We start from the raw sequence: 13856 nt of genomic DNA, 5'->3' as shown, positions 1-13856 counted from the left end.
TGGTTTTTGCAACTGCACTTGGGGACACTTTCAAAGTTTTCCCAATTTTTCGGACTGACTGACCTTCATTTCTGAAAGTAATGATGGCCACTCGTTTTTCTTTACTTAGAATTTGTATTATGGCAAGAAAAAAGCAGCTAACAGTCTATTCAGTAGGACTATCAGCTGTGTATCCACCAGACTTCTGCTCAACACAACCGATGGTCCCAACCCCATTTATAAGGCAAGAAATCCCACTTATTAAACCTGACAGGGCACACCTGTGAAGTGAAAACCATTCCCAGTGACTACCTCTTGAAGCTCATTAAGAGAATGCCAAGAGTGTGCAAAGCAGTCATCAAAGGAAAAGGTGGCTACTTTGAAGAACCTAGAATATCTACATATATGAGGCATCGTGATTACTCGCTAATTCCGCCCCCTGCACAGTAGCTCCGCCCCCACCACATCACCACACATAATCCTGCCCCCCACCCCATTACCACACAATCCCGCCCCCACAATACCACACACAATCCGCACATCACCACACATAATCCCGCCCCTTGAACACATCACCACACATAATTCCGCCCTCCAACACATCACCACACAATCCTGCCCCCCCACCCCATTACCACACATAATCCCGCCCCCCCACCACATCACTAACATAATCCCGCCACCCCATCACATTACTACACATAATCCTGCCCCCCCACATCACCACATAATCCCGCCCCCCCACCACATTACCACACATAATCCCGCCCCCCCACATTACCAGATAATCCTGCCCCACACAACATTACCACAAATAATCCAGCCCCCCACCACCATATAATCCCGCCACCCCACCACATTACTACACATAATCCCGCCCCCACCACATTACCACAGATAATCCCGTCCCCCCACCACATTACCACACACAATGCCGCCCCCCACATTACCACACACAATCCCGCCCCCAGCACATTACCACAGATAACCCCACCCCCCACCACATTACTACAGATAATCCCGCCCCCCACCACATTACCACACAATCCCGCCCACCACATTACCACACACAATCCCACCCCCCAGCACATTACCACAGATAATCCCGCCCCCCCACCACATTACCACACAATGCCGCCCCCCACCACATTACCACACACAATCCCGCCCCCAGCACATTACCACAGATAACCCCACCCCCACCACATTACTACAGATAATCCCGCCCCCCACATTACCACACAATCCCGCCCACCACATTACCACACACAATCCCACCCCCCAGCACATTACCACAGATAATCCCGCCCCCCACCACATTACCACACATATTCCTGCCCCCACATCACCACACATAATCCCGCCCCCCACATTACCACACATAATCCCGCCCCCCACCACATTACCACACATAATACCGCCCCCCCACCCCATCACCACACATAATCCCGCCCCCCACCCCATCACCACACATAATCCCGCCCCCCCACCACATCACCACATATAATCCCGCCCCCCCACATCACCACACACAATCCCGCCCCACCACATCACCACACAATCCCACCCCCCACCACATCACCACACATAATCCCGCCCCCCACCACATTACCACACACAATCCCACCCCCCCATCCAATTACCACACATAATCCCGCCCCCAACACATCACCACACAATCCCACCCCCCACCACATCACCACAAATAATCCCGCCCCCCACCACATTACCACACAATCCCACCCCCCCATCCAATTACCACACATAATCCCGCCCCCAACACATCACCACACTATTGTTATTAACTTCATTTTAAGTTAATTTACCACCTGCGTAAGCGCTATTGAATGTTGTCATTATTTACTTTAGTTTAATCACCAGCAGCGTTAATTAGATAGCAATGAGCGTGCCGAGCGTTAGCTGGCTGGAAACATCTAGTAAGACATATTTTCAGTTGTTTCACACTATTTTTGTTAAGTATATAATTCCATATGTGTTAATTCATAGTTTTGATGCCTTCAGTATGAATTTACAGTTTTCATAGTCATGAAAATACAGAAAAATCTTTAAATGAGAAGGCGTGTCCAAACTTTTGGTCTGTACTGTATATCTACAGCTGTTTTCCATACTTGTGCTTTAGGAGTTGGAGGTATCATCAGTCTATAGGCCAGTAAGTTCTGATGGTAGATGGTAGTCCTGTTGAAACTGCAAATGCACTTTTTGTATAGTATTTTTATATATTATTTTATTTAAGTAATACTTTTATATCTATCTTTTTGTTCTCTGATGCGAGTATATAACACCAGTCCTGATACATTTTGCCAGGTTTTCTGGAGTTATGGAGTACTATGTGGATCCTGAATAGGACAGCCTAATACTGGACTTCTACGGGTCTTGGATTTTCACATAGAAACATTAAGCGGTATTTTATCACAGCTTCCAAACAAATATTGTGGCATGTTGTATGAAAGCTAGTGTTAGCGCAGAGAAGCAAATGGAGGTGCACAAAGCAACTACATTACCTGCAATACAGGGTCATACAGCCGACCTGATTTACTATGAACCTCTATGCACTGTGCGCAATTTCCTAATCAACACTGGACAGAAAGGGGTTAACCGCACTGCTGCTGAGAACCGATTGAAGAGTCCAGGAGAATGAAGACGTTTCCATGCGATTTATTTTCAACGCGTTTTGAAGTGACCCGACTTTTTTATCAGGACAAACCACCTGATGAAGTCGGAAGACTGCGAAACGCATTGAAAATAAACCGCACAGAAACTTCATCGGTCTCCTAGAATCTTCAATTGGTTATCAGCAGCAGCGCTGTTAACCCATTTCTGTCCAGTATTGAATTACACTCGTTTTCACCCGTGAGTCTGCAGCAGCTGACATTTTGAGTTACTTTAGTTGTTGTGTATCGCACAACACCATCAGGTGAGCACCTCCTTGCACCGTTCTCATTCGTTGCTGGATAAGACCCTATTGCACTTATATCTTTTTCCAGCCTCCTTTATTTAACTACGCAATTTGGTAACATCAGCGTTATGTTGGTCTAACAGATGCTTGAATGGGCAGCCATTAAATGGCGCATAGGGGCTGTCATCATCCTTGCCGAACTCTATTGCCTGCCTGTGGATGCAATAATTACATTTTCAATACCTCCTATAAATTGTGAAAGAACGTCTTGAAAAAGGAATTTACATGGTAAAATGAAGTCAGAATTAAATCTGACATTAACGGTAATACAACCTAAGAGACAAGAAGCAGGTTATTTTCTTTGATTAGTACCGTATATTTATACAGAGGATGTCTTGTTTTTTTGTCTTTTGTCTTGATTTTTCTCCATGTAAGATACAATATCGTATTCTATAGTGAAATGATAACTATGGTAATAATGCAGAAAATGGTTGTAGTTAGCGTCCTATATAGCCATTGTGTTTCTCTCCTTTTCCTCGCCCGGTGTAAAGTTTATAGAAACAATCTCACATCTAAATATAAAGAGATGTAAACCTTGTAGTATTTTTCCACATCGTATTGCTGCAAGCTACTCAGTGACGGAGCCAAAAGCTAAAAGTGTTTTGGAGATACTGTGAGAGTAAAATAATACAGCCAGTTAATCATAAAAGCTGGTAAAACGTAACTGGACAAAGATGATAAAAAAAAGAAGAGAAAACAAGAAAGTGTTGTGTCTTGGAAGTGTGTGAGGATTCTCTTGTTGGACAATAGCGCATTGACCCACCCATCTCAGATGTCGTAAAAAAATGGATGATATAAGAGAAAAATAGCATGTGTAGACATGAGAGGCCGAGCTAAAGACCCGGCATCGCACTGAAAATGTTGGAAACTGTGCTCAAAATGAATTTAGCTCCACATTGGAGTCTGTGACATGAAAGTATTCCACTTGGCCTTGTAAAAAACATATTTATACACAAAAGAAGTCTGTTTATTATAAGATGCTACAAATTACGTGCATGCTAAAAAGGAGGCTCCTGCTGGGAAAGTGAACAGAACAGGACTGCGGCGTGCGGACATGCATGCCCCCTTCCTTCTTGACACCTTAAACATGGCTGACACAAGTAATGTAAGAAATTAAGACTTATCATTTCTAGCTTGCACCAGTTGCTTTTACAGCTGGGTATTACAGAATGCTGACAAATTAGAACAATGTGTCCAGAAGAGGGAAAAAAGATTTTACATAGTTTGCGTTACTCCCCAGAAATGTCATCCTATTCGTATCAGTCCAAGGTGACCATCTTAGGTATGAAGAAGAGTGTTTTAGAGGGAGCAATAGAGACTATATTAAAGAGTCTAACAGCACATGAAGAAAGCATCAAAGCTAAAGCCAAGGTTTACCTGTCGGATTCACACGCGGGTGTTTGCCGGCTCAACAGTAATGTGGTGTGCTTGAGCTACAAGACGACATTACCATGATCCGCCATTTCTTTTTTGCACCGTGATAACTCATCAAGTTAAAGGGAATCCATCACAAGATCTGTAGACTATAAACTAATGTCTTTTATGTAAAGCATCTGAAATGTTGATCACCTCCATACCTCTCTATGCTAAGTCCGTATCTCCGATTTCTAGAAATCCATCAGTGAATGCTTAAGCAAATGAGCTCGCAAATGCAGGATGTTTGGCCTGTACTTACAGCTCTCCAGACTCTCGCTCTCTTTATCCTCCCGCTGCCGGCCTCCTGTCAGTGACTGAAGGTCACTTCTCTCTGTGACCCTCTCCCCCCCCCCCCCCCCAGAGATCTAGCAACAGCCGCAGTCACTGTCGGAGGCAGCGCATGCCCAGATTGATAGTCTGGCTCTCGCAACATCATCAGGTCCTTACTGCATCACATTGCTGCCATATAGACTATAGTTCGAAAATTGAGGTACTTCGAGCACAAATTGATATTTGGCTGAGCATCCTACCATCTGCACCTTTGTCTAATTAGTGCTGGATATTTTCTGTGCTTTAAATTTGTGGGCTTTAGGCTGGGAGAGGTATATCTGACAAAGTTAGGGTATGTGCACACAATCAGTAAACCTTGCACGTTGGACGTTGTGTACTTGTGAAACATCCAACCTGCAGCACCCAGATTTTACAGTATAGTGGATGGGATTTCAAGAAATTTCATGCTCACTATGCATAAGCAGACTCCCATGGATCACCTGCGGAGACAGACATTCAGCGCATCTTTCCAGACTGCAGCATGTCAATTTCTGGTGAAATGTCACCAACAGAATGTATTGGACACAGTAAATCCGCACGGTTCAATGAACACAGCCGGATTCACCTGTATTCAATAGACGGCAGCGCTTTGGACGCAGCGGACATGTACTGCATCCTAAGCGCTGCCACTTCTGGATCGTCTACACATACCCTTAAGAGACCCATCCCAGAAAAGTTGCTATATTGTTGCTGGTGGGTACAGAGGAATTGGATAATTTCTCTGCTAAGTACCCCAAGTACCTAAGTCTTTGTGGCAGTAATGCAGATCATAATTCCTAAATGCAATGTTTGCATATAGCTTGGTGCACACTGTATACTGCTGTAGATATTACAGCCACTGCAGCTTGAAGTTGCTCACATTTTCTTCATTTTGTTGGGAGATGCTGGTCAGATTTTTTTTTCAGACATATATCTTACAGATAGATATGCAATCAATAGGTGTGGTTGTAAAACCCTTTCAAAAGGTTGTCCCGACTACAAAGAAAGTTGATCGAGGGCCTGGGTATTTTTGAATCTCCGATACTGCAATGTCTCCATGAATCCAAAGCAGGCTGCTCTGTGACCTGTGCCAGTACCAGAAGTAATACAATTAACTTCCCTCATTCAGAGAACCACTGCAGCCTGTAATTGTCTGTAATGGTCAGGTGAGTTGAAAAGCGTTGTCATCAGAGAAATATCCAGTGATCCGCTGTTCAAGTCAATTGACTGCTGCAGCCAATCACAGGCCACAGTGGTCTTATGAATGTCATTATCTCCGATGACGGAGTAGATGAAACTATGGGGGTGAAAGAAGGTGAGTGATTATGGGAGATTTAGGAAAGATATATATCTTGGTACCTTGTTAGCCAGTAGATAGAAAAATGTTTAGAATTGAGAGTCCTCAGTGGTTGATACCTTTTAATGGCTAACTGAAAAGATGGTAACAAATCGCAAGCTTTCGAGACTACACAGGTCCCTTCATCAGGCATAGACTAATACAAATTCTGAAGAATCACATATTTATGCACAACATAGCACAGAAAAAAAAAAAACATGGATAAGACAGGTGGCATGAAGCAGAATTACCATGAGTGATAAACAGTTATGTCCATAAATGTTGGGCCAGTTCTTAGATAAGGAATGTTTTATTGTCCTCTGATTGGGGTTCTGTTGTGATGACCCCACATGGTCTGAGGGGCAAGTTCCTTAGTTGATGTAAAAAGACATAAATCCATGCGACACATTCATTCCACCACTAAGACAGTCAATGGTCGTCATCAGTTTATATTCCCAGACTCTTCTGTCTCTCTGAGTTTTGAAGTTACCTTTTAACACAAGTAATGTCCAACTGGGGGTCTGTATGTGGGGGAGACAGGGCAAAAGCTTAGAACAAGAATGAATTCTCACCGACATACAATAAGAGAAAAAAGAATGGATCTACCTGTTGCAATACATTTTTGTATCCCAAATCATAGCATTATGGACATGAAATTACTTGAAATTACATCAACTAAGGAACTTGCCCCTCAGACTATGAGGGGTCATCACAACAGAGACCCCAATCAGAGGACAATAAAACATTCCTTATCTAAGAACTGGCCCAACATTTATGGACATAACTGTTTATCACTCATGGTAATTCTGCTTCATGCCACCTGTCTTATCCATGTTTTTTTTTTTCTGTACTATGTTGTGCATAAATATGTGATTCTTCAGAATTTGTATTAGTCTATGCCTGATGAAGGGACTGGAGTAGTCTCGAAAGCTTGCAATTTGTTACCATCTTTTCAGTTAGCCATTAAAAGGTATCAACCACTGAGGACTCTCAATTCTAAACATTTTTCTATGGGAGATTTAGACATTACAAGACAATCAAAGGTCCTGTTAGCAATGTATTTAGGTTTAGATATTAAAGGGAACCTGTCCACCCCCCCAGGTGTTTTTAACTAAAAGAGCCACCTTTGTGCAGCACTGATGCTGCATTCTGTCAAGGTAGCTCTTTTAGTTCGGGTCCCTGCCAACGTTGAAATATTAATTTCCCCTCATACCCGTAGTTTCTCAGGGGGGCATGTCTTTACACAACAGCGCAGGTGCCGGGGACGTTCAGGAAGGAATTGGAGGCGGCGCCCGAAGGCCCTGAGTGACGGCTGGGAGGCGTTTGTGTCAGGGTGTAAAGACATGCACCCCTGACAAACTGCAGGTATGAGGAGCAAATTCTAAAAATGAATATTTCAGCGTTGGCAGGGACCCGAACTAAAAGAGCCACCTTGACAGAATGCAGTATTAGTGCTGCACAAGGTGGCTCTTTTAGTTAAAAACACCTGGGGGGTGTTAAAGGTTCCCTTTAACTCCTTATGTACAAAGTAAAACCAAAATATTGTGTATGTAACCTTACACAATAAATGATAGGCTTTTCTGGTCTCTGTCAGATTAAACCACAACGATCCTAATCACATGTGAGGTTTCAAGTGTTAGAATGATAACTACAGACATGAAAGAGGAACAGCTGTTAGCACTACTACCAAGTAGACCTGAGATCATGCAACAAGGGCACTGCCATCATCCAATGTACTAGTAGGTAATAAAAGCTTCAAAATGGTCCTATCAAGTAAGAAAATTACATTATAACATTTACTAGTGCATTACCTACTTGTACAGAAATAATAAAAAAATTATTCAAGAACATAAATATCATACAATGTGAAAAGAGCAAGAAATGAACCATAAATTGATATGTTTACATGTTACGGTTGTAAATATTTAATTTCACATTTGTCTAGAGACACTCGCAATTATTACAGTGTCCGTGTACCCACAGATACACACTTACACAAACACACTATACACTTGACTAAGTGCATATCTAGAAAACTATTCTACAGAAGGGCATTTATAAGGAAAATGTGCACACAATTATGGGAAAAAAAATAAAAACAAGGAACAAGATAATGGGTGAATCGTACAGTGGGACAAAGCTACAGTGACTATTACATGAGGAATGCCAAGCCTGGGTGGTCAGGTGCAGGAGTGACAATGCTGCCCCCACTGCTTACCTGCTGGCTGTTGAGTGAAGCAGGAAGGAAACAAAATCATTGACACAATTCAATGAAAATGGTTATTTCTAACAAGGAAAACCAAGAAAGCTAGTTTTACTATGAAAGCTTCATCTCAATATAGGTGAGGGAGGTCTGAGTTAGAGAAGGTTACAGAAAAGACAACACTATGGAGAGAAACTAAAATTGATGTAAATACAGTATGAAATGAAGTGCTGCTTCTCGAATCTCTGCAGGCAGCCAAGATTTGTTTCGAGCCGAGATTTGGTATTTTATAAAAGGCACAAACGCTCTAAATTGAGTTACAACTATCAATTAGGAATACAGGACAAATATAGAGAGGACATAAGCCTCTGCCTTTCATTCCCCATGTGTGTGATTGGACTTACCTTACGTAGAGAGATATTGGCACTACCGTATTCAGTATGATAATGTACGACCAGAAGGTAAGGAATCCTGAGAACACAGCACTGTCCACCAGCTCATCCCAGTGTAGGTAGACTCGAAAACGGCTGCCAACATGATGCTCCCATATGGAGTTCCCAAAAGCTAGAATGATCCCCATGCATACCAGGAAGCCAAATATCTGGAATATAGACATCAAGATTATTGTAGATCTCCACCAATACAACCTTTCAAACGTTAGACGTACAACCTGGAAGCAAGGGAAAGAAAGAAGCAAATACTTAAAGGTGGTTGCTCACCTAATTTTGTTTCCAATCTTAAAATTAAGATAATAAAGCATGCCTTGTCGATCGCCTAAAAATCCTTTTCCAAAGCTGTCCAGGTCCTCTGTCAGTCTCTATACAACCAATTCTGGCTGGTCAAGCAGGCATAGCATAGCAGCCAATCACTGTCAACAGCGGTGATGCGTTAATCACTGCTGCAGCCAGTGATTGTCTGCAGCAGTTACAAGTTGTTTTAACAAGACAAGATGTACTTGTCTGTCCTCCTTGTTCAGTTCAGACAGACATGTGACCACATCAGCCAATCGTTAGCCTCAGCAGTGAATAACTGACTGAAAAGGTTATATGCCTACCTTCCTGAAACAGAAGTGATTGGCGGGGATCCCAGGATGCATTGGAAGAGGAATGGTGCAAGATCAGTGCTTTGCGCATACTTTCTCTTTTTAATTAGGGTTGGGCAACCCTTAAAAAGGGTTCAGTAAGGAGTTATTTTTAAATAAAAAAAGCATACCACAAAAAAGCAGCACAATATGAATTAAATGAGAGGGGAGCTCAAAAGCAAAAACTATTATTTTACTGAAAGAACAGCAAAATTTGGAAAAATTAAAAAATCCAGCAGGTGTGGTTGAAAAATTAATAGAAAGTGAAGAACAGGGAGTTTTGACACTGGTTCTATCAATTGGTAGTGTGGTGCGAGTTCCAGCAATCAGACATTTATTACCCATCTGGTAGATCAATTAGAGTTGGTGCAAATCAATCTGCAAGACCCAATTCATCGGCCATGCCAATAATCTGTGGCCACTGGACAGGAACCCTGAGAACCTCCTCCTACTTCTTGGAAAGGGTGAGTCTACTTTTAGATGGGCAAGCCTGATGCGACATCACATGTGCGTCACGTTGCAATGATGACATCACACCAGGTCAGCTACTCAACCAAGGAGCCGCAGATGCTGGCAGGTTGGAGGCGGTTCTCAGGGCTCACTTCCACTGACCATAGATTATTGATGTGGCCACTTGTCCTGCAAATGCATTAGCCCCAACTCTAGTGATGCCTATCTTTCGTGGGTAAATCAACTAAAACAAGCCAGGAATTACAAGAAAAAGGAAAATTATATAAGGCCAGATTACAGGTCCTTTTCTGCTGTTGATCTTCTTTGTTTCTCATAAACGGACTCAAAGTATGGATCAAGAATAAGTGTCGTGACATGCTATATATTTTCAAAGTATCGCACACATGCATTAGACAAAACCGGTTTATGCCAAGTCCCAACTTACCCATAAAACTAAAGTGTTCATTAGTCGATCAATGCTGGTTCTTTTAAACTTGGTTTTCCCACTGTTCTGCATTAATTTAGTATCTGGTCCTGTGAAAACAGTCATTATTGGGGAATAGTACTGAGAGTTACATATAAGCATCAAATAGGGAAAAGGTAACAAAAGAGTAGGGAAAGTTTGGTAAATGACTTGGATGAATGAACATTTGTAAGGGTTTACAAATGAACAGGATACCTGCGAAGACGACCATCCCAAAGCACCATTCAGTATTTCTTAGGACACATCCTCTCAAAAGCATCTTGCTATTATTCAGAGAATACTTGCAGTCTTTCCAGATTAAGGTCCCATTAAACTTGTCAAGCTTGTTGTTTGGGGGCTCAGATAAAATCTCCCCTGTAGAAAAAAGCAAATAAATATTTTCTTGTTTTGCTGTGAATCAATAGTGTTTGAAACCATCATGAATTTGCATGCTGCTCTCATACCTACAATATGCATTGTATACCACCTTTCATCTAAAACAATTTTTGATATTTTATATCTTGATATCTATGGGTACCTTATGAAATCTAGCATGCCAAAAAAAATAGTAAAAGGTATCATTCAACATAAAAAAAATAAAAAAAAGTAGTAAAAAAAACAGCAGCAAAAATTAGAAACTGACAAACAAAACTATACTTAACTCGTCTTTTCCCCTGCGATCCAGCAGTCCTCTTGATCTTTGTGTACCAATATATGTCTGATGCAACGCTCCCAGGCTTTACTACTGACATCAATGCTCAGTGATAGGAACCATCTTTTTATTTTTCCCTTTGTAGCTACATTTATTTTTTTTTTTTTATTATTATTTTTTTTAAGTTCGATAACCCCTTTAAGTAAGTTACCTGGGTTTATGTGCTAAAAAAAATGCAAAGATTTATATCATGTTAAATGTCTATTCACATCTTGTTGTATGGGGGACCACAACAAATATTTCTGACATATGACACTGAGTAAGCATTGAGCACCAACAGCCATCCATGTACTCCTTATGGCTCGAGGAAAGGTCAGAGAGGCCCGGCGCCTGCGCACTGCAGTACTTTGCTCTGCCCTCAACAGGGCACGCAAAGTACACCTGCGCCGGAGCCGCGGCGTGAAGACCAGAAGAGGAGATCATCGTAAGAAGATGGGAGGCCCCAAACCGGACCGCGACGCCCATCGGACCAGAACCGGACTGGGACCACCCCTGGGTGAGTATAATCTAACCTCTTTTTCTCATCTTTCAGGATACATCGGGGCTTATCTACAGCATTACAGAATGCTGTAGATAAGCCCCTGATGCTGGTGGGCTTAGCTCACCTTCGATTTTGAGGGTGACAGGTTCCCTTTAAGAGCTATCTTCAGCCCAAAGATCTGGGTCTCCTGTAACTATTAATATGGCCCCACAGAGCCCTGATCTCATCATTGACTCTGTGTGGGACTTCATGGAGATGTCTGAAACAAATTCCCTGCAAAGTGACTTCAAACTCTTTGTGTAAGTGTACCCAACCTAAAAGAATTGGTGCTGTTTTGAACGCAAAGGGAGGTCATACCAAATATTTATTTGATTTAGATTTCTATTTTGTTCATTTGCTTTGCATTTTGTTAATTGATGAAAATAATGCAAGGATGCGGAAATGAAGTTGTCAGCTACACTTGCTGTGGGCATGCTACCAATGTACAGTGCCAGTGATAAACAGAGGTCCCGGATTAGTCAAGTGACCGCAGACAGTGAGAGCAAAGACAAATAAACTTAGTTTTTAAACACTTACATTTCGCTTTTATGGCTAATACAGGCATGATTAAATAAGGTATTAGGGGACTAATAAAAGAGGAGTAAATCCTGACGACAGGTTTCCTTGAAAAAAGTCTTCTGGGATGTAAATTTATATATAGAATAATTGCTTAAAAAAATCCCCTCCCTTTTATATTTTTTATTAATGTTGAAAATTAACTATTATATTAGTTTAAGGCCATGTTCACACAGTGCGTTTTTTACTGCAGTTCCGCAGCTGTTTTCCATGCAGGGTACAATACAATGTACCCCTATGGAAAACAGGAACCACTGTGCACACGGTCCTGAATTTCCCTTAAAAAGCCGCGATGAATCGGTGCGGGAAAAAAGAAGGAGCATGTCACTTCTTTCCCCGAAACTGCAGCGGTTCTGCACCCATAGACCTCCATTGTGAGGTCAAACCCGCAGTAAAACCCGCAGATCAAAAATATATCTGCGGGTTTTATTGCGGTTTGTGGTGCAGAACCGCTGCAGCCGGAAGTGCGGGGAAGCGGCCGGAAGTGCGTGGGCGGAAGTGCTTGGGCGGAGAGACATGGAGGCGTACCGTCGCATGGGGATCGTGTCGGCCGTTTGATTGAATTGGTATGTGTGTGTGTGTGTGTGTGTGTGTGTGTGTGTGTGTGTCCCCATGCGACGCTAGTGCCACCATTGTGCTAAGTCGCCGTATGGGACTACTACTCCCATCCGGTATTAGGATGGGAGAGTTGTCCCTGTGTCCGGCGACTTAGCACAATTGTAAAGTTACACAAAACACCTACACACAATACACATACATGACACACAGTACAGTACATACAACACATAACACAGAGTATATACTCACCAACAGCACACTTGTAGGCGAAGCCCTCGATCCTCCAGGAAAAAATCACAAAATAAAAAATCAAATTCATACTCCCTGTCCGCAGAATCCATAAAACGAGTGTCCCACGCCGATCGGCTGCTCTCCGGCGATACACTGCCAGGAGCGAAGCTCCTAGCAGTGTATCGCGTACTGTTCCGGAGTTCAATGACTCCGGCGTCTCGGTTAACGGCAGTACAGCTGCGTTGAACTTTCCCACGCAGCACTGCCGTTAAGCGAGAGTGCCGGGGTCAATGACCGCCGGTAAACTCGCTCGCGCATGCGCAGTGACACACCGACAGGAACTATGGCTCCTGTCAGTGTGTTGCTGCAGCCGTGGAGAGCAGACATGTCTCTGGATGTGTCTGTTCTCCATGGAAAATCTTCGTGGGATACGTGGCACTTAAATACGTGGCAATTAAATACGTGACACGTGGCACTTATACGTGATACGTGTCACTTAAATACGTGATACGTGTCACTTAAATATGTGGCACGTGGCACTGAAATACGTGATACGTGGCACTGAAATACGTGGCACTTAAATACGTGGCACGTGGCACTTAAATACGTGATACGTGGCACTGAAATACGTGGCACTTAAATACATGGCACTTAAATACGTGGCACGTGGCACTGAAATACGTGGCACGTGGCACTGAAATACGTGATACGTGGCACTGAAATACGTGGCACTTAAATACATGGCACTTAAATACGTGGCACGTGGCACTTAAATACGTGGCACGTGGCACTTAAATACGTGGCACGTGGCACTGAAATACGTGGCACTGAAATACGTGGCACTGAAATACGTGGCACTGAAATACGTGGCACTGAAATACGTGATACGTGGCACTGAAATACGTGGCACTTAAATACATGGCACTTAAATACGTGGCACGTGGCACTTAAATACGTGGCACGTGGCACTTAAATACGTGGCACTGAAATACGTGGCACTGAAATACGTGGCACTGAAATACGTGGCACTGAAATACGTGGCACT

General features: G+C 42.8%; 1 protein-coding gene across 4 annotated transcripts in view; it reads right to left on the bottom strand.

Moving 5' to 3' along the window:
* The window catches only part of ATP8B4 (ATPase phospholipid transporting 8B4 (putative)), a 327013-nt gene that overhangs the window by 94935 nt on the left and 218222 nt on the right, over positions 1–13856 (bottom strand). For all 4 annotated transcript variants that reach the window (XM_077263705.1, XM_077263703.1, XM_077263704.1 and 1 more), the window contains 3 exons: positions 10431–10589; positions 10197–10285; positions 8625–8821 (listed from right to left, as the gene is read on the bottom strand). In XM_077263705.1, the coding sequence (XP_077119820.1) occupies positions 8625–8821; positions 10197–10285; positions 10431–10589 (445 nt within the window). The remainder of the gene's footprint in view (positions 1–8624; positions 8822–10196; positions 10286–10430; positions 10590–13856) is intronic.

The sequence above is a fragment of the Ranitomeya variabilis genome, chromosome 5 (genome assembly GCF_051348905.1).
Source record: "Ranitomeya variabilis isolate aRanVar5 chromosome 5, aRanVar5.hap1, whole genome shotgun sequence".
Lineage (NCBI taxonomy): Eukaryota > Metazoa > Chordata > Amphibia > Anura > Dendrobatidae > Ranitomeya > Ranitomeya variabilis.
The sequence above is the reverse complement of the archived record's forward strand: the minus strand, read 5'-3'. Positions and strand labels throughout refer to the sequence as shown.